Source organism: Hyperolius riggenbachi, chromosome 8 (assembly GCF_040937935.1).
Source record: "Hyperolius riggenbachi isolate aHypRig1 chromosome 8, aHypRig1.pri, whole genome shotgun sequence".
NCBI lineage: Eukaryota > Metazoa > Chordata > Amphibia > Anura > Hyperoliidae > Hyperolius > Hyperolius riggenbachi.
This window is the reverse complement of record NC_090653.1, coordinates 81,047,063-81,067,283: the sequence shown is the minus strand read 5'-3', so window position 1 is coordinate 81,067,283 and position 20,221 is coordinate 81,047,063. Positions and strand designations below refer to the sequence as shown.

Genomic DNA, 20,221 nt, shown 5'->3' with positions numbered 1-20,221 from the left:
TCCATATACCTCTCTCTTCAGTTCCCCTTTAAAGGAAAACTTAAGTCAAAGCTAAAAAATGAGATTTACTCACCTGGGGCTTCCCTCAGCCCCCAGCAGCCGATCGGTGCCCTCGCAGCTCCGCTCCAATGTCCCAGGACCCGCCGGCGAGCACTTCCGGTTTGGCCGTCACCGGCCGACAGGCATGGGAACGCGAGTGATTGTTCGCGTTCCCAGCCTGTATATCGCCCCCTATGCTGCTATTGCGGCCTCCTGGCCGAGGCCGCAATAGCAGCATAGGGGGCGATATACAGGCTGGGAACGCGAACAATCACTCGCGTTCCCATGCCTGTCGGCCGGTGACGGCCAAACCGGAAGTGCTCGCCGGCGGGTCCTGGGACATCGGAGCGGAGCTGCGAGGGCACCGATCGGCTGCTGGGGGCTGAGGGAAGCCCCAGGTGAGTAAATCTCATTTTTTAGCTTTGACTTAAGTATCACTTTAAGTGCCACGACTTTGGGCTCCAAAGATGTCAACACTATATAAATACGTAATAATACAAAAACAATATACTGCACTTTGTGACAGTGTTACTGGTGCCATCTTGTGGTGAAAGTGAATTAATGCACATTCGTTAAATTTATGTATCAGGGAATGCTTGTTTCTTCTCCAGTATGCCAGAAATTCAATAAAATATTATTAGCACAGAGTCTCATTATTATTCCATCAAGAACAACAAGCATTTGGCTATACTTTTTTATTTATTATATATGGCTGCCTCTGCCATGTGACAATAATATATTTTCCTGGTTTATAGAGATATGGAAAAAAATGCAGCGCACATTCAGATAAGAGATCTTGTCCTCTTCATTCAGTTATATCTTGTAACAATGCTCCATAACACACCGGAATGCAGCAGAAGTTCGCTATTGGTCACTGCGGAAGTGAAATCACTGACACATGAAATCCCATTGCTGGAAAACAAATAACACAAGATATACAGTCATGAGACTGGATTCATCATAACGTAAGAGAAAACTGCAGATGTAGAATGGCTCACTGTAACAATGTACCCTATTTTTCGGACCATAAGCATAGCTCCCCTCTTTTGGAGGAGTAGGGTAGGGACAGTCCCTCTTTGTGAACCAAATCCCTCTGTCCCCATTTCTTCCTCATTTGTCTCTTTTTCAAGGCTGATTTACAGATCTATGTAAATATATGTATTTTCCTACTGAGAAAATGGGTTTAATTGACTCTAAACTTTATTCCCATCCTTTAAATTGATATAATTCTTATTTCCAAATATTAATATAAAGAGAAATGAATCAGGATAGAAAGAACCAGTGTGGTTTGAATTATAAAACAACATATGGTATGCGTGACTACGGGTGTGCTGGGAGGTGTGATTAGGGGTTTGGCAAGGGTGTGGCTTAAGTGTCCATTTTTTTTGTCTCCTAAACTTGTGAGGTATGCCATAAGACGCTCCTGACCGTAAGATACACCCAGGCTTAGAGAACGAAAACCAGCGAAAAAGATACTAAACCTGGTGCGCTCATGGTGCAGGGGCATCATCTCCTCCCAATCCCCTCCAATTATTATGTCCCCCTTTTACCTTATGTCCCTCTTGTACCTTTTGTGTCCCCTTGTATCCTACTGTGTCCCCCTAGTGTCCCCCATGCTGCGTTCCGCTGGCGGTGTAGTGCGGTTTACAGCGGCAATGTCCCCGGGCTAGACTCGGCTCTCCTCGCTCCCTCTGATATACACTGTGCAATCTGGTATTGCAGCATTCAATCTTTATGAAAATTGGCTGTAGTGTCTTGTTAGTTTTGTATGGCTTAATGCAGTGCAAAGCTATGCAGCTGCCAAACAGCCCACTACATAGTTGTCAAAAGTGTCCTGCCAATCCCACAAGTCATTTATTGTCATTAACACTTGAAATGCATAAAGCTGAACTGTGAGGACTGCTTTTTTTCTACACGAATATTCATTCCAACATTAAAAGGACAACCGAGGTGACCTGTGACATGAGATAGGCAAGTGTATGTATAGTGCCAGCACACAAATAACTAGGCTGCATTCCTTTTTTTTCTTTCCCTGCCTAAAATAGTTAAAAATCAGGTATGCAAGTGACAGTTTCTGCCAGGTTTGGGACCTGCTCGGACTGGGTCAGACTATAGCAGGCATGGGCAAACTCGGCCCTTCAGCTGTTACGGAACTACAAGTCCCACAATGCGTTTGCCTTTATGAGTCATGACTGTGGCTGTCAGACTCCTGCAATGCATTTTGGGACTTGTAGTTCCTTAACAGCTGAAGGGTCAAGTTTGCCCATGCCTGGACTATAGCATAACTCTCACTTATTAGTAGTTACAGCCATAAAATACTTTCCTGTCAGTAAATGGCTTCTGAGAGCAGGAAAGAGATAAATAGGGTCAATAATTCATAGATTTGAGCTTTAGCATACTTCAATGAAGGTGTCATTGAGCAGAGACAATGAAACAGTAAAAACTTAAAAACTAGATTTAACCTATTTTGGTTCCTGGACGTAGTTTCTACGTCCAGGAACCATGCGCGCTACCGCGGCCGATCGCGCGCGTGCACGCGCACTCAGGGCCGCGGATTTGGTAGCCAGGGAATCAATGTATCGGGCTACGGTGCCCGATCATTGATTCCTCTCCCCCGCTGAAAAAGCGACAGCTTCTCTCAGAAGCTGCGCCTTTTCTGGCCGTTCCCTGCCCAATGCGCCACTCTAAGCGTGTGTTACGCTTAGAGTGACGTCATGTAAACAAACTCATGGCCGCCATCTTGTGGCCAAAAAGTAATACTACACCTTTAAAAAAAAAATAATTTAAAATTAACACACATTTACATTATAAATCTATTGTTTACCTCCCACCCTCCCAAAACTACCCAAATAAAATGTTTACAATAAAAAAAAAACCATTACAATTAAAAAAAAACATGTAAATATTTACCTAAGGGTCTAAACTTTTTAAATATCAATGTAAAGATGAAATATTTCTATATTTTTTTTATTTTAAACTTGTAAATAGTGATAGATGCAAAACGGAAAAAATGCACCTTTATTTCCAAATAAAATATTGTCGCCATACATTGTGATAGGGACATAATTTTAACAGTGTTATAACCGGGACATATGGGCAAATACAATACGTGAGTTTTAATTATGGAGGCATGTATTATTTTAAAACTATAATGGCTGAAAACTGAGAAATAATAAATTTTTTCAGTTTTTTCTTATTCTTCCTGTTAAAATGCATTTACAGTAAAGTGGCTCTTGGCAAAATGTACCCCCCAAAGAAAGCCTAATTGGTGGCGGAAAAAACAAGATATAGATCAGTGCATTGTGATAAGTAGTGATAAAGTTATAGGCTAATGAATGGGAGGTGAACATTTCTCACGTGAAAACGACGGAACCTGAATGGGTTAAACATACAATAAAACTGTGGGATAGCTAAAAAAAAGTCATTTTTAGGAGGAGGTGGATGGATACAGTTGTTTTTCTCATCAGTTTATTTTCACCTTGGATGTCCTTTAATGCCATCCTGCTGCACATCATACTCCTTATGCTGCAGGAACATTCATTTATTCATATGCCGGATCTCATTTTGGGGCAGTGCTCAAGCTTGCAGGTGAGGCGACCAGGGAATGAACAGTCCTGTCCAGCCAGGTCGCTGAACATGTGACCCTCCACAGCTGCTGTGATTGGATAGTCTCAGTGATTAAAGAGAAAGTTAGTTTTCCACGACATTCTTTGACATTTAGGCGGGGGGGGGGGGGGGGGGGGGGGGGGCGAGAAGGGGTTATGGTAGGGAGTTGGCAGAAGAAGATGCTTCTTTCACTCTATGATGTCCTGCTACTGCCTTAAGTACCTTAAACTAGCAACAGATTTGCTATAAATAAAGAAAGGATTTAGAGATTACACATGGATATATACTGGCTTGCCTGGATTACTGCTTGATACACTAGACAGTCCAGCCTTCTCACAAATGAGAGTGCACAGAGAGTTCCCAAGACTTGGTACATATCTGCTGCTCCACCAGCCGCACAAGCCCACATCTGCAGAAATAAATACTGCCCAAGTACCTTTCTAAAGATCTCAGAATGCTGACCAAGTTGTCTTTGTGCCTGGTTCCAAATCTCCTTCAGATCAGCTTATTAGCAGTGTCCCTAATTACAGGGGCATAGCAAGCACCTGTGCAGGGCCCCCCTCCCTGGTTAAAACGACCACACACACACACACACACACACACACACACACACACACACACACACACACACACACACACACACACACACACACACACACACACACACACTCCCCAAGTTGCAGAGTTGCATAGCAAAGCAGTATATTTCCTGCTCCAGCAATGCATCATTGAGCCTCCTCTGCTCTTCCTGCCAATTGCACATTCTGTGCTTGCATACAATGACAAGGCACAGAACATTTACATTGCACTTTTCTCCTGGCGCATTCAAAGTGCAGAGCTGCAGCCACTTAGGCCGCACTCCATGAGTGATCAGGAGCATTAGGGAACCTTGCCCAAAGACTCCTTACTGTTTTATGTACTGGCTTGAGCCAGCCAGGATTCAAATCCTGGTCAAGGGCTCAAATCATAAGGCCCATTTCACACTGGCCTAAAAAAATTGACGGTTTAGCAGACTGTAAAGGGATGGACGCAAATGGATCTAATGTTAGCCAATGGATCCGCTCACTGTGGTCCGTTTGAACGGATCTGTTTGGTCCATTACGCTGCATGGAGTGGAAGTTTGGGTCTGCAGCAATTTTTCCGGATGGAGGGTCATGGATGGAATACTGATACCTTTAACCTCTCTGGCAGTATTTTAAATTTTAAAGCTTTTAAGACCCTAAAATCAGGAAAAAAAACATGCCGCCAGAGTCTCTGCAGCAGCCCCTGCTCTCACTCGCCTTCCTGGGCTCCAGCGCTGCAATTTTACCTACGTCCTCCGAGTGGCGCTGTAACTCTGTAGTGAGATCGATGACGGTGATCTCACCTGAGTGATTCAGAGCCTCAGAGGACAGGAAGGAGAACAGCTACTGACGTCTGGATCTCCCGGGAGGTGAGTAAAAGCATCCGCTGCGCACTATACTCTGCATTGAGCTCCCGTCGACTAGCCCGAGCTGCACTCAGGATTATCGCCAGGGAGGTTAAAAATGGATCCGTTTTTAAAGGCATCAGTTTTCCATCCTTGCCATTGTGAACCGGCCCTAAAGGCAAGAGCCTTACCAGTATGCTATCCAGCTGACCCTGACCATTACTCCTATAAAGCACCTCTATACAGATACTGTCCCATAAACTCTTTGGCACACTCTTTGGCACACGTCCCATGTGCTTTGGTACATTTCGACTAGAAGCATGCAAATTTGCATGCTCTTTTGTGGACGTGAAATTGCATGTGGACACGAATCTGCAAACATATATATACATTTTACATCTGAATTTGCTTGTGCAATTGCTAAGCGTGCAAAAAATTCAAATGCGAAAACAAAACACAAAAATATATATATATGGTGTCTGAAATATTGTAGTTCTGCTGTCCAGATTTTTTCTGGATGCAATTTTGGCACCTAATGGAAACAGGCACATAGGAAAGCATTTCTGGGCAAATTTGTGTGCTGAAAAACCACACAAATTACCTAGTGGAAAAGGGCCCCTCGTTCTCAGTGGAAGGTGCTGCACTGAGTAGTACAGAGGGTGGTCATGATGAAATAAACTGTGTGATTAACTGTGCAGAGTAAGCTAAATTTAACTGTGATTTTCAATCACTACCATACTTAAAGAGACTCAGAGCTGGATTAATCAAAACATTTTATACACACCTGAGGCTTCCTCCAGCCCCACACGCTCTGATTGCTCCCACGCTGCCGTTCTCCGCTGCCGCAGCTTCGGTACCGGGGCCCCACAATTCCATCAGTCGGCTCCAGTCTGACGTAAGAGAAGTGCACCCTCTACGTATCTCTAGCCGCTGGAGAGATACGTAGAGGGCGTACTTCTCCTGTGTAGACTGGAGCCAACTTGAGGAAGTGCGGAGTCCCGGTACTGAAGCTGCGGGCAGCGGAGGACGGCGGCGTGGGAGCGATCAGAGCGTGTGGGGCTGGAGGAAGCCTCAGGTATGTATAAAATGTTTTGATTAATCCAGCTCTGAGTCCCTTTAACCATTTCAGCCCATGGGGATTTTTCACCTTATGCATCTGAACAATTTTCACCTCCCATTCATTCGCTAATAACTTTGTCACTACTTATCACAATTTATTGATCTATATCTTGTTTTTTCCGCCACTAATTAGGCTTTCTTTGAGTGGTACATTTTGCTAAGAATTATTTTTTTATAAATGCATTTTAACAGGAATATTAAGAAAAAATTGAAAAAAATCATTTCTCAGTTTTCGGCCATTATAGCTTTAAAATAATGCATGCTACCATAATTAAAACCTCTATATTTTATTTGCCCGTTTGTCTCGGTTATTATACCATTTAAATTTTGTCCCTATCACAATGTATGGTGCCAATATTTTATTTGGAAACAAAGGTGCATTTTTTTCAGTTTTGCATCCATCACTATTTACAAGCTTATAATTTAAAAAATGTTTGTAGTATACCCCCTTCACATGCATATTTAAAAAGTTCAGTCCCTTAAGTAACTATTTATGTTTGTTTTGTTTTTTAATTGTAATTTTTTTTTCCATTAAAAAATTTATTTGGGTAATTTTCTGGTGTTGGGAAATAAACAGTTAATTGTTAATGTTATAATGTGTGTATATTGAGTTAATAAATGTATGTAGATGTAGTTTTACTATTTACCTTGAGTTTTTGATTTTTTCCTTGTGCTTCTCGCTAACCGGAAGCACAAGGAGGACGGGGAAATTTATTTTTTTAGGCTACTTTCCCACCAGGACGTTGCGTTTTAGGGGATGTTATGGTCGCATAACGCAACGACTGGTGGTGTTGGATGTGGACGTCAGAGCGAGCCGCGTTGTGCAGCTCACTCTGGCGTCCGTGATGCCGTGATGCGTACTTTGTGATGCATGCGGAATCACGTGGTCCCGCCAGCCAATCGCAGCACAAAGCGGCCGTGGCCGCTCCAGGAAGTAAACACTGCACGTTACAAAGTGCAGTGAATATTAATTAGCCATGTGCCTGCCCGCTCTCCCCTCCTCCCCAACATTACTGAGCATGTGCAATGTAACGCAACGTGAGCACTGTGAACAGCCCATTGATTTTTCATTACTGTGCGGTGGGCTGCGTTACAGGCTGCTCTAACGTGCGCCTGTGATGTCCCACTGTGAAAGCAGCCTTAAACTGCAGTCTCTGATAAGAGACCGTCGGTTTTTCTGCAGGGGACACTGATCGGTGAACGGGAACCATGTTCCCGTTGACAGATCTCTTGGCTACCAGGGGACAGCACGGGGACATGGGGGACACGCCCGCGAGTGCGCGCGGGAACGCGCCACTGCACCAGAGCAGCTGCCTGGACGTGAGAATCACGTCTGGGTGGCTGAAAGCGTTAAAGAGAAACCGTAACCAAGAACTGAACTTCATCTTAATCAGTAGTGGATACCCCCTTTCCCATGAGAAATATTTTCCTTTTCACAAACGGATCATCAGGGGGGTCTGTATGGCTGATATTGTGGTGAAACCCCTCCCACAGTGTGATGTCAGGACCATGGTTCTGACATCACACTGGGGGAGCATTGTTGCATTGTGGGACATAACAGCTGTTTACAGCTGTTTCCAACTGGCAAAAAAGCAAGCAGTATCTCCTTCCACTGATATCACCTGCCAGCAGTAAAAATGTCACCATGTGATAAATGTCAGAATGTAAATCAGGTAGAGGAAAAAATTTACAATGGGCAAACACTGACTAAACAATCTATAAATGAATATTGTAAAAAAGAAGCACTTTTTATTACATTATTTTCACTGGAGTTCCTCTTTAAAGGGAACCCGAGGTAGAGAGTTAAGTAAAAAAAAAAAACAGTGCTACCTGATCCGGGGGGCTGGGCGGATCAGGTAGCCACCATCCCCACCACTCTCCGCCCCCTCCCGTAGTCTGCAATGGCTTGGTTTCTGTTTCTGTGACCCCTGGGGTCATGACACTGGAAGATGTGCTCTGTGTGTCTTGTACCATGTAGCATATTTTCCAGGCACTAACCATGGCATAACGGGAACAAACCACAAGACTTGGCATTTTGGGCATTCTCTGATCCAGTAGGCCAGCCTTTCCAATTTGTCACAAATCAAATTAGCTCAGTTTCTTACACTAGAAGCCATGTACATCCCACTGTAATTCAGGTGCCCCATATTACACCACTAGAGGACAGGCTAGGTCAGTGTTTCTTAAACCTGTCCTCATGACTCCCCAGCAGTGCATGTTTTGCAGGCAACCTCATCTATGCACAGGTGGTGTAATTAGTGTCTCCGCTTAATGGAATCTACCTAGCTGAGACACTAATTACCCCAGCTGTGCATAGGTGAGGTTGTCTGCAAAACATGCACCATTGTGGAGTCATCATGAGGACAGGTTTGAGAAACACCGGGCATAATCAGTAGGGAAATCTATCTGTTGTATTCCCCTACTTTGCGTTGCACAGGGAGAGCTGTCCCTTGGCTTCTCCTGGTGCCCAGCTTAACAACGCCAGGACAATACGTATTCCCTTACACTTGCCACTTTTACTTCCTTCCAACAAATCACCCTCACTAACTAACTCTTCTCATTCTGCCTAATGTATTCTACCCCTTGGAAAGTGCTATTGCAGTGATCTACAAACAAGCTCTCCAGCTTTAAGGAACTACAAGTCCCACAATGCATTGCGGGAGTCTGACAGCCACAGTCATGATTAATAAAGGCAAATGCATTGTGGGACTTGTAGTTCCTTAACAGCTGGAAAGACAAGTTTGCAGATCACTGTGCTATTCCAATGAGATAATCATTATTGGTATCCAATGTCAGTGGCTGTAATGTTGGGGCTGACTGGTGTACAATCTGCATACCTGGAGATGGCTAATTTCAGTGCTATGCAGTCTGGTATCCAGTGATGCTGCTCATAACAGTATCTTAAAAATGTAACTCACGTCAGTTTTGACTTCCACTTTTCCCGGCATCAGGTAATGTTCTTCTTGGACAATGGTGCTTGGGAAATAGCCCAGCCTGGCTGTATACTCCCCATATTCATCACCTTGCACCTATTCAATGCAGCAGAGTTAATGTACCATCTTGTGTATGTATATTTACTGTACTGCAGCTGTGGTACTCACACTGCCCAACCAGAAGAGCCGTCCGCGACCTTTCAGCTTGGAGTATATGTACAGCGTCTGTCCACGCCTGACCGAGATAAAGCGGCAGTCCGGGGAGATGTAGTCAGACAGGGCCACTGCCATAGATATGGGATCTGTCAAAAGGAAAATAATTTCATAAATACATGAAGGAAACAGTGGGGTTTGTAAAGGTTGAGAAAACCCAGTTATTCTCAACCAGGCTGCTTCTGAAGTTATTTGTGGTAATTGAACTCACAAATGGATGTTTGGCAGTTTGTTTCAAACGGTTTTTATTGGTGAGCTCAATCACACTGTTACACTCATATTTCAATTCAGAATACATACACAAAGGTTGCATAAGATTGAGTGTGAAAAGATGTGGCTAGACTACTAGGCTTATAAGTAATCGGGAGAGTGTAGAATTATAATCTTTACAGTTATGTTGATATTGGTGATTAAGCAACATTCAATAAAGAAAAATATAACAAAATAAAACTTAACAAAACAGAAAATAAAGTAAAAGAATAACGAACTTATAGCGGTTCCATGGTCTGTGGTCTCAATTTAGTTAGTAAGCTTGTGTACATAGTACTCAGTAAAAGCTTTAATGTACCAATTTAAGTAAAATAAATCAGGTAGGAAAGGCCTTCAGCATCTGCGTAGTCTAGCCAAGGATCCCAGGTTTTTTGGAATTGGACCATACGGTCATATGTGATTGCTAACATCCTGGCTATTATCATAGCTCTATGGACTCTTTGGATTACTGGCTCGAGTACCAGTGTGGGCTGTCTCCATTGGGAGGCCAGGTAAGATTTAGCTGCCATAGCAATATATTGAATCAGTCTGTGGATGGGGTATTTAGTGGATGATCGCTTATAGCCCAACAGCAAAACAGCAGGGTGCTTATTAAAGGGGCGTTTAGTGACTATGGAGATGAGAGAAGAGACTTTATCCCAGAACAGGGAGGCTTTTGGGCATGTCCACCATGTGTGATATAAAGTGCCATCTTCCTGACAGCCTCTGAAGCATGATTTATTAGCGTCTGGATTGATTCTGGAAAGTCTAGAGGGGGTTAAGTATGAGCGGTGAAGAAGCTTTGCGTTGGTTTCTATTGTGGAATAATGTAAGCTTCCTCTAAGCAAGGTGTCATAGCATGAGGTCCAGGAGGATGGGGTGTACGTGGGTGATAGATCTTGGGACCATAAGGATAAAGTATTCGTTAAGGGATTGGGGGCTGTAGTTGATAATACAGAGTACAGGTAGGAGATGAGGCCTCCTTCCAAAGGTCTATTGAAACACCAGCCTTCGAAATAAGTGATGTTTCTGTTCAGCTTATTGGAGGGTAGTAATGTTTTAAGGTAGTGGTAGACCTGGGATAGCTGAAAATATTGGTTAAAATTAAGTATTTGAGAGGGAAAGAGATTCCTTATGGGAATCAATCTTTCCCCTGCAACAAAGTGCTTGAGGAAGAAGTGTTGAGAGGCAAATAGCCAATTTAGGGAAGGATTGAGGCCTGGGAGGAAGTCCGGGGACCCTCTCAGATCTGTGAAAAGGGATGGGTTTGATTGTAGGGAAATTTTATAGCGGAAAGCTTTCCATAGAGATAGGGTGAGTCTAGTACATGGGGAAGCATGAGATAGTTGGCGTAAGCTCTTCAGGGAAGACCATATTGTTGCTGTCAGACTAAAAGGGAGCAAGATATCTTTTTCAATGGCAACCCACACTGGAATCCGATGTACCGTGAACATGGGGGGTATTTGAGCTAATTGAGCAGCCCTATAGTAGTTTATTAAGAGTGGTAAAGACAGTCCTCCCCTAAAACGGGGCTGAAGTAAACATTTCTTAGAAATAATTACTCTTTTCGATCCCCAAATGAAATCATATATAGCTTGTTGTAGTGGTTTCAGTTTAGCCACAGTGACCCCCACCGGAAGAACTCTGAAATAATATAGTATTTTTGGGAGTAGGGTCATTCTAACTGAGTGTATTCTTCCGCTCCATGATATTGGTTGGGGAGACCAAGTTTTTAGTAGAGAAATTAGTTCGGCTAGGAGCGGAGTATAGTTTGTGTCATATAGGGTTGCATAGGTATTAGTAATCTTTATCCCTAGGTACTTAATATAGTGTGTTCTGTGTTGAAATCCGGTGGAGGCCACTACCGCCCTCTGAGTTGCAATTGGGGTGTGACAGAATAAAATCTCTGATTTAGAAATATTCAGGGTTAAGCCTGATATGGAGCCAAATGTGTCCAGGAGACGCAGAAGATTGGGTATGGAGATGGACGGATTTGTCATTGTTAAGGCTAGATCATCCGCAAATAGACTAACCTTGTATGGCTTATTTTGGATATTATAGCCCTGAATTTCTTGGGTTTCTCTAATCTTTATTGCCAGGGGCTCCATTGCCAACGCAAATAGAGCTGGGGAAAGGGGGCAGCCTTGGCGTGTGCCTCTGTAGATGGGTATCGGGGATGGGTTGGCTATGGGTAACTTAAGGGTAGTGGTAGGGTTAGAGTATAGAATTTTAATGGCTTGAGGGAATTCGCCCTCTATCCCGAATTTAGTTAAGGCTCTGTGCATGTAGGACCAGGAGAGGCTGTCAAAAGCCTTCTCTATATCAAGAGCAACTATTGCAAGCGGATTTTTGTGGAGATTGGCATGATGTACAATGTTCACTAATCTGCGGACATTGTCTGAGGCTTGTCTGGCCGGTATAAAGCCCACCTGGTCCCCATGCACAAGAGCTCCCAACACTTTATTCAATCTTTGTGCTAGTATGGAGGTCAGAATTTTGTAATCATAGTTCAACAAAGAAATGGGACGGTAGTTCTTTGGGATAAGTGGGTCTCGACCAGGTTTCGGTATAACTGTGAGGAATGAAGAGAGGAATTCAGGCCTGACCATTTCCCCTTTTAGTATAGAGTTATATAGGGACTTTAAATGAGGGAGGTGGATGTACTTAAACTTTTTATAATAGAGGGCCGAGAGGCCGTCAGGGCCTGGGGCCTTGTTGTTTTTCAGTTTCTTAATTGTGGCTAGGATTTCTTCATCCTTGATAGATTCACTTAAGGTTTTCGTTGCTTCCTGGGTTAGTTTTGGGGTTTTAATAGTGGTAAGAAAGCTCTCCATTTCTCCCGCGTCTCCTGGACCACGTCCCTTATATAGGGTTTGATAAAAAGTGTGGAAGGCCTGATGGATTTTGGAAGGCTTGCTAGTTATAGAGCCATCAGGGAGTTTAATTTTTTGAACATGGTTAAGCTGTTGTTGTTGCCTGAGTTTCTGGGCAAGCCATCTATCGGGTTTGTTCATAAATTTGTGGAATCTGGATTGAGTCCATCTGAATAACTTTTCAGAAGACTTAGAAAGGACTACGTCTAGTTGCAATTTAAGATCCATAATGGATTTGTAGGTATAATTGGTGGGGTGTCTGTGATGTTCTGCCACTAGACAGGTCAGTTTGTGTTCCAGGTTAGAGCGAATTTGTAGGTTAGCCTTTTTGAGCTGAGAGGCTACCTGAATAATCTTCCCTCGTATGACAGGTTTGTGAGCACACCAGAGTAAAGATGGTGAGGTGTCTGGCAAAGCATTGTGGTTATAGTAGGCTATTAGTTCTGAGGTTAGTGTTGCTACTACTGATGGATTTACCAAGAGGGAATCATTCATACGCCAATTTCTAGGGCGTTGTATTGCGTATAAGGGTGAAAAGGCTGATAGGACTACATCATGGTCAGACCAGGCACTAGGAACATGTCTGGAGTAAATAATTTGGTCTGCATGGGCAGAGTTAGTAAATATGGCATCAATTCTTGAGAAAGTATTAAATTGAGGAGAATAATATGTGTAGCCCCTTTTGTTTTTATTATGCTCCCTCCAGGTGTCCACCAGGGTTAGCAGGTTTGAGTGATAGGTTATTTTAGAACGCTTAATCTTAGAAAGTTTAAACGACTGAGTGCCCGTGGCATCAAGTGTTGGGTGAAAGGGAAAATTAAAGTCACCTGCCCAGTAGAGTATGTCATATTTAAGGGATAGCAACTTCTGGGCGCACAATAAGAATACCTGTAGTGGGTCTGACGGATGTGCATATGAGTTGACAATGCAGATAGTTTTGTCCTGGATTGTGCCCAACAGCACCACAAACCTGCCACTATTATCAGAGTATGTGGATATGACTTGGAGTTGAAAGTTGTTATGAAGAAGAATTGCTACTCCTTCCTTTTTAGCGGTTGGGTGGGATGATAGGAAGTGTCTTTGGTATTGGGAATGAAAGTATCTGGGATATGATAATTGTGAGAAATGAGTCTCCTGAATTGCAATAACATCTGGTTTATGCTTAGTATAATCCATCAGGGCCTTTCTCCTTTTAGGAGGGGAGTTAAGCCCTCTGGCGTTGTGTGATACTATTCGGCACATCCAGAAATACAAGCAGAGCGCTTAATATAACTATAATTTAGGTGTAGCTTCAGAGTATTGTTCCACAAACCTATGGAAAAACTGCAAAACTTATATAACATAACAATAGTATAACTACGAACTTTAGTAGAAAGTAAAAGGAATGACATTCCTGTAGGTGAGTCGAGACATGCCAGGAGGAATATTATGAGTCCTAGCATGAACTAGACTGGTATGGGGCAGCAAAGTGACCCCTGGTCCACACTAATTTTCCAGTGTCGATTCAGGCGAGTTGCAGCAAGAGTCAAACATTGGGAAAGATATAGGTTCCCCTGGATAGGTATCAAAGGTCCCCTGGCTCTAGGTATCAGACGGAGGGCTTCGCGGTGGTGGAGCAGACCTCCTCATAGGGTCTTGGCGTCTGGTGGCTCTCACCTCAGTCCATGATCTTTGTGTGCGTGAGGTTCTTTGGGGTAAGGTCCCATCATTTGGGACAGAGGTTGGGAGCTGCACCGGTATATTGCAGGCCTCTAAAGCCTTTAGGGCTTGATCAAAGTTCTTACATTGGAAAGTCTGGTTGGAGTGGTCAAAGATCAGGGCGAAGGGGAATCCCCAACGGTACTTTACTGAGGCCTGGAATAGGGCTGCAGTGGCGGGCCTCATGTCTCTGCGTCTAGCAAGAGTTTTGGGGGATAAGTCTGCAAAGATTTGCACAGAATTAGACTGACCTGGAAGGGGTGTCAGGCCCCTGGCAGCGTTTAGGATTGTATCTCGATGCTCCTCATGTTGGAGCTTTAACACGATATCTCGTGGTAAGTCTCGATTTTTAGGTTTAGTCAAAGCTCGGTGGATTCGCACGATGCGGAGCTCGGCCGGGTCCAGGTTAGGTAGGAGGGCCGAGAAGAGGTTCAGGGCCATAGGCTTTAAGTCAGCGATCGATTCGGGGACCCCCCGGATACGTAAGTTCGCCCTCCTTGTCCGATTCTCGAGGTCTTCTAGCTTTATCTGGAGTTCTTCGATCTGTTGTGCCTGCTCGTCTATTTGGAGTTTATCGGCATTAACAGCTTCCGTGAGAGAGTCCGTTTGTTTTTCGAGTGTCGCCACCCGCTCACCCACCTCTCCTATTTGCCCGGACAAATCAGCAACCGCGGCTGACAACTCCTGTCTGAAGACTCTATGCATCCTGTTTAAGAGGTGATCAAGCTTGGCGTCCAGGTCTGCTGGCTGGAGTTCGGGTGGAGAGGCCGGGGAGAACAGGGCCGGCGTTTGGTCTGGTGTGGACGGGAGAGACGGAGAGTCCGACGCCATCTTGGAAGCCGCTCCCTTAGGCCTAAACAGCGCGGTAATCGGCGACTGTGCTGCTGGCGTGGTTTGTAACGAGGAGCGGCGCTTTCTCCCTCTCCGCTTTCTCGACTCCGGCATCACGGGTGTCTCCCAGGTGTGGGGTAGGTTAGTCTCGCCTTGAATGCTGATGTTAGCTGATTATATTAGTGGATCAGGGACGGAGCTCAGAGAGTCGCCATGCTTCCTCTCCAGCGCCGCGCATGCGCCGGATGTTTGGCAGTTTGTTGGATGAACAACGTCCTATCTGATGTTTGAAAACATCCAACTTGTCTGGTTTTTCTATTGCAGCAACGCAATGGACAAAAGCAGACATTTTAAAACAGATCTGTGAAGGAGCCCATAGGAAGGCATGCAGTTTTTTAGTATCTTTATTAGTCTGCTGCTGTCTACTCCAGGAAGCAGTTAGTTGTAAACCATGTAACGGAGCCTGACTAAAGTTTACCCATACAGTGAGTGCAGAATTATTAGGCAAGTTGTATTTTTGAGGAATAATTTTATTATTGAACAACAACCATGTTCTCAATGAACCCAAAAAACTCATTAATATCAAAGCTGAATATTTTTGAAAGTAGTTTTTAGTTTGTTTTCAGTTGTAGCTATTTTAGGGAGATATCTGTGTGTGTAGGTGACTATTACTGTGCATAATTATTAGGCAACTTAACAAAAAACAAATATATACCCATTTCAATTATTTATTTTTACCAGTGAAACCAATATAACATCTCAACATTCACAAATATACATTTCTGACATTCAAAAACAAATCAGTGACCAATATAGCCACCTTTCTTTGCAAGGACACTCAAAAGCCTGCCATCCATGGATTCTGTCAGTGTTTTGATCTGTTCACCGTCAACATTGCGTGCAGCAGCAACCACAGCCTCCCAGACACTGTTCAGAGAGGTGTACTGTTTTCCCTCCTTGTAAATCTCACATTTTATGATGGACAACAGGTTCTCAATGGGGTTCAGATCAGGTGAACAAGGAGGCCATGTCATTAGTTTTTCTTCTTTTATACCCTTTCTTGCCAGCCACGCTGTGGAGTACTTGGACGCGTGTGATGGAGCATTGTCCAGCATGAAAATCATGTTTTTCTTGAAGGATGCAGACTTCTTCCTGTACCACTGGCAGTAGGACTGGGAGCTGAGCTTGACTCCATCCTCAACCCGAAAAGGCCCCACAAGCTCATCTTTGATGATACCAGCCCAAACCAGTACTCCACCTCCACCTTGCTGGCGTCTGAGTCGGACTGGAGCTCTCTGCCCTTTACCAATCCAGCCACGGGCCCATCCATCTGGCTCATCAAGACTCACTCTCATTTCATCAGTCCATAAAACCTTAGAAAAATCAGCCTTGAGATATTTCTTGGCCCAGTCTTGACGTTTTTTGTGTCTTGTTCAGTGGTGGTCGTCTTTCAGCCTTTCTTACCTTGGCCATGTCTCTGAGTATTGCACACCTTGTGCTTTTGGGCACTCCAGTGATGTTGCAGCTCTGAAATATGACCAAACTGGTGGCAAGTGGCATCGTGGCAGCTGCATGCATGACTTTTCTCAGTTCATGGGCAGTTATTTTGCGCCTTGGCTTTTCCACACGCTTCTTGCGACCCCGTTGACTATTTTGAATGAAACACTTGATTGTTCGATGATCACGCTTCAGAAGCTTTGCAATTTTAAGAGTGCTGCATCCCTCTGCAAGATATCTCACTATTTTTGACTTTTCTGAGCCTGTCAAGTCCTTCTTTTGACCCATTTTGCCAAAGGAAAGGAAGTTGCCTAATAATTATGCACGCCTGATATAGGGTGTTGATGTCATTAGACCACACCCCTTCTCATTACAGAGATGCACATCACCTAATATGCTTAATTGGTAGTAGGCTTTCGAGCCTATAAAGCTTGGAGTAAGACAACATGCATAAAGAGGATGATGTGGTCAAAATACTCATTTGCCTAATAATTCTGCACTCCCTGTATGCTTGTTTCAAGTGCGGACATACAGTATTTCCACTGGGAGCCGTAGTCCTTTCCGATTGGGCCGCGGCTCCCGTTCATGCATGGCTATTGTGATTCAGCTGCATGCTGCAGAAATCTGCTGCATGCCATCCAGATTAGCATCAGAGTGCGATCAGGACTGCAGGGCATGTTATAGATAGGCATCGTTTCTCCGTGCAGCTTGCAAGCGGGGAAACACTGCAAATTTGGGCTCAGTGGAAATAAAGACTGTATTGAAGTCATAAACATTAGCAGGACAGCCAGGCAACTGGCTTTGCAAACAAATATGACAGCCTTGATATCACTTTTAGTGCTTGTTCACATCTAATTGATTTTCAAAATCGCCCACAAAACGCTTGTGCAATGAATCTCTATGAGAAGGTTCGTATCAGCGCGTTTCGTTGGTGCCCATTTTTGGGGCGATTTTGCTCTAAAGGAAAGTATAGGAAGAGCGCTAAATGCTCACAAAATCGCTTTATGTGGCGATTGCGTTTTTAAGAATAAATACATTGTATTTATCTTTTCCGGGTCAAAGAGTTCTCTTCCTGACTGACTATTGAAAAAGTGCTTTGCACAAAATCGTAGTGCACAGTGGAGCGCCGGGAGGGGGGGCGGGAATCGCGCACAAAATTGCAAAACACTTGCGTTTGCTATTTTAGATGTGAACAGAGTCACTGGGAGATAAATATTTTGGTTTCCGGCTTAATAACTTGTGAATAGAGCTCTTGCACAATTGACTTTTGGAAACTATATCATTTGGAAAGTATAGTTACCCATTGTAGTGAAATTGACTAAAGATCCCACCAGCCGAATCATCTAATTTTGGCGCAGCTTTTTGGGTGTCACCATAGGCCATAATGAGAATTACGGCTATAGCTGCGTTCAGTGATCGATTCAAATTACAAAAACAAAAGAGGTATTTCGACCGCCGTCAATAATCAGTGCCCAAATTTCGTATTCTTCCCAAATTGCGACCACTCAAAGGGGGAATAGCATTAAAGGACTAGCGATGCGAGAAATATGAAAGATTTTACTCACCTGGGGCTTTATCCAGCCCCTAGCAGCAGTCTCAGGTCTGGTGCACACCGAGCGGTTTTTGAAGCGTTCCGCAAACCGCTTCCACCTGTGAAAACGCTTGGCTAATGTATTTCAATTGGATGGTGCACACCAGCGGTTTGCGGTTTTTAGCAAACCGCAAACGTGGGTCCTGTAGCACTTTTGCGGTTTGCAGAAGCTTTTCTGCCTCAATGTAAAGTATAGGGAAAGCTCAGACCGCTCTGGAAAACACTAGATCAGAGCGGTTTTGCAGGCGTTTTTATTACAGAAGCTGTTCAGTAACAGTTTTACTGTAACAATATATGAAATCTGCTACACAAAAACGCTCGGCATGTTTAGAAAACCTCTCTAAACATGCCTAGAATCGCTTTGAAATCTGCTTCAAAAACAACTAGCGTTTTGCGGATCTGCTAGAGGTTTTTGGTGTGCACTGGGCCTCAGTCCCTCACTGCAGCCCTGGTCCTCCGCATTTCCTGCTGGCCGCCAGTAAAGATCGCGACCCCGCAGGCAGGTCACCCCTTCTGCACCTGCTTCCACATCATCTGGCATGTACTGCTTCTGCTCAGTAGTTGTGCGCAGGCGCAGTACACGCCAGATGACGCTGACCCGCAGGCATGGTCACAATCTTTACCGACGACCAGAGGGACAACCCGGAGGGCCGGGGCAGCGGCGAGGGACTGGGACTGCCGCTAGGGGCTGGAAGAAGCCCCAGGTGAGTAAAATCTATTTAATATTTCTCGCATCGGAAGTCCTTTAACGCCACCCAGGAGTTTGCCTGCAGCAGGGTGAGCTGTCTTTCCGCTTCACCCCGCACTGAAATTTGGCTGAGGCCGTTTCAAATAGACACCCAGGAGTACCCCAGATTTGGCATTTTACAGGCCAAGAGCCAGGAGGAACATCTCCACTATCCTCAGTACTAGTGACTATAAAGTCTAAAAAGACATCAGCCCACATCTGTGTACTAAAAGGGACCAGCTATGAGCACAGGTGTTATCCCATTCTAGTTTAGGGAACTGTAACCCCTACAGCATGAAGTACTTACGGCTGCACTCTTCATCAGCGCACAACTTCCTGTCTGCAAGTTTTGGCATCTTTCTGCTTGCTCCAGCTAGTCCAAGCAGGACGTACAGCACAAAACAAGACAGCTGCAGATGCATGACTGTACTTCTCAGCTCTGAGCACTGGATACTTAGACCAGCGCTAAAAAGGAAAACAGCATAACCTGCTTCAAGTTACCTCCCAACCACATTTTTTTTACATTCCATAATATAGGCTAGAAGAGTAGACTCTAAGCTTAGCTAAGCTTATAGAGCTTCTATCAGGGGTGTAGCAATAGGGGATGCAGAGGTAGCGACCACATCAGGGCCCTTGGTCCCCAAGGGGCCCTCCCTCAACTGCAGTGTTAGTTCTCTATTGGTCCTGTGCTGGTAATAATCACTTCTATAGATACTTTGAATAGTAGTGATCATTAACAAACTGCCCCCCCCCTCCTTGCACCTCTGAGGGCCCATTCACACTTGCTAAAAGCAAAACACTAGCTCTCTTGATAGCGTTTTGCTCAGGCGATTTTTGGCGTTGAACGCCAAAATAAATCGCCATTCACACTTGGTGATTTTTTTCACGATCGCGTTTAGTGCTTCTATAGCACTGAAACGCAATTGCCGAGAAATTGCCTGAAAATTGTGCAAACTACACGTTTCCGTTTGCCGATTTGTGTTAATCGCCGGTGATTAACGCAAATCGCCCAAGTGAGAACGGGCCCATAGGGTTTTATTGCACTAGCGCTTTAAAAATGCTCAAGTGTGAATGGGCCCTGCCATTGTGGTTGTCCTTGGCAGGTTTTGGTTCGCCTTATCAATTATGTATAGAGTTCTAGGGAGGCCCAATGTAAAACTTGCATCAGGGCCCACAGCTCCTTAGCTACGCCACTAGCTTCTGTATTGAAGCCTAATTCAGTCTCCCATTTTTAATACATATCATGGTAAATGTGCATGAATTACCTATGCACTGTACATCTGTACCTCTTACTACTGAGATAATATCCAAAGGGTCAGCACACTCCTGGAGACACAACAATAGTTGTATTTATTGTCTCATACAGCAGATCTCCATTCAATAATCAAAGACCGTTTTAGGGCCACGGCAGGTTCCCTTTTTTAAAGGACAACTGAA

General features: G+C 44.3%; 2 protein-coding genes across 4 annotated transcripts in view; one reads left to right on the top strand and one right to left on the bottom strand.

Moving 5' to 3' along the window:
- ACTMAP (actin maturation protease) overlaps nucleotides 1-20,221 on the top strand; it is a 339,819-nt gene that overhangs the window by 262,941 nt on the left and 56,657 nt on the right. The window lies entirely within an intron of this gene.
- MIA (MIA SH3 domain containing) lies at nucleotides 720-19,212 on the bottom strand. 2 transcript variants are annotated; one of them, XM_068250787.1, is made up of 4 exons: nucleotides 19,092-19,212; nucleotides 9,274-9,407; nucleotides 9,091-9,201; nucleotides 720-951 (listed from the first exon to the last, which is right to left on the bottom strand). In XM_068250787.1, exons 1-4 carry the CDS (start codon nucleotides 19,204-19,206, stop codon nucleotides 928-930), a joined length of 384 nt encoding a protein of 127 aa, XP_068106888.1. In that variant the 5' UTR covers nucleotides 19,207-19,212; the 3' UTR covers nucleotides 720-927. The 2 variants fall into 2 exon arrangements, with proteins under 2 accessions (XP_068106888.1, XP_068106887.1); XM_068250786.1 differs by lacking the exon at nucleotides 19,092-19,212 and adding an exon at nucleotides 14,390-15,227.

What these genes read in the sequence shown, in the direction of transcription:
- MIA (XM_068250786.1), bottom strand. Translation starts at nt 15,083, where the DNA reads ATGCCGGAGTCGAGAAAGCGGAGAGGGAGAAAGCGCCGCTCCTCGTTA. An exon ending in GGCTCTTCTGGTTGGGCAGT is followed by an intron (nt 9,202 to 9,273) that starts GTGAGTACCACA and finishes TGCATTGAATAG; the next exon opens with GTGCAAGGTGATGAATATGG. An exon ending in AAGTGGAAGTCAAAACTGAC is followed by an intron (nt 952 to 9,090) that starts GTGAGTTACATT and finishes TTTGTTTTCCAG; the next exon opens with CAATGGGATTTCATGTGTCA.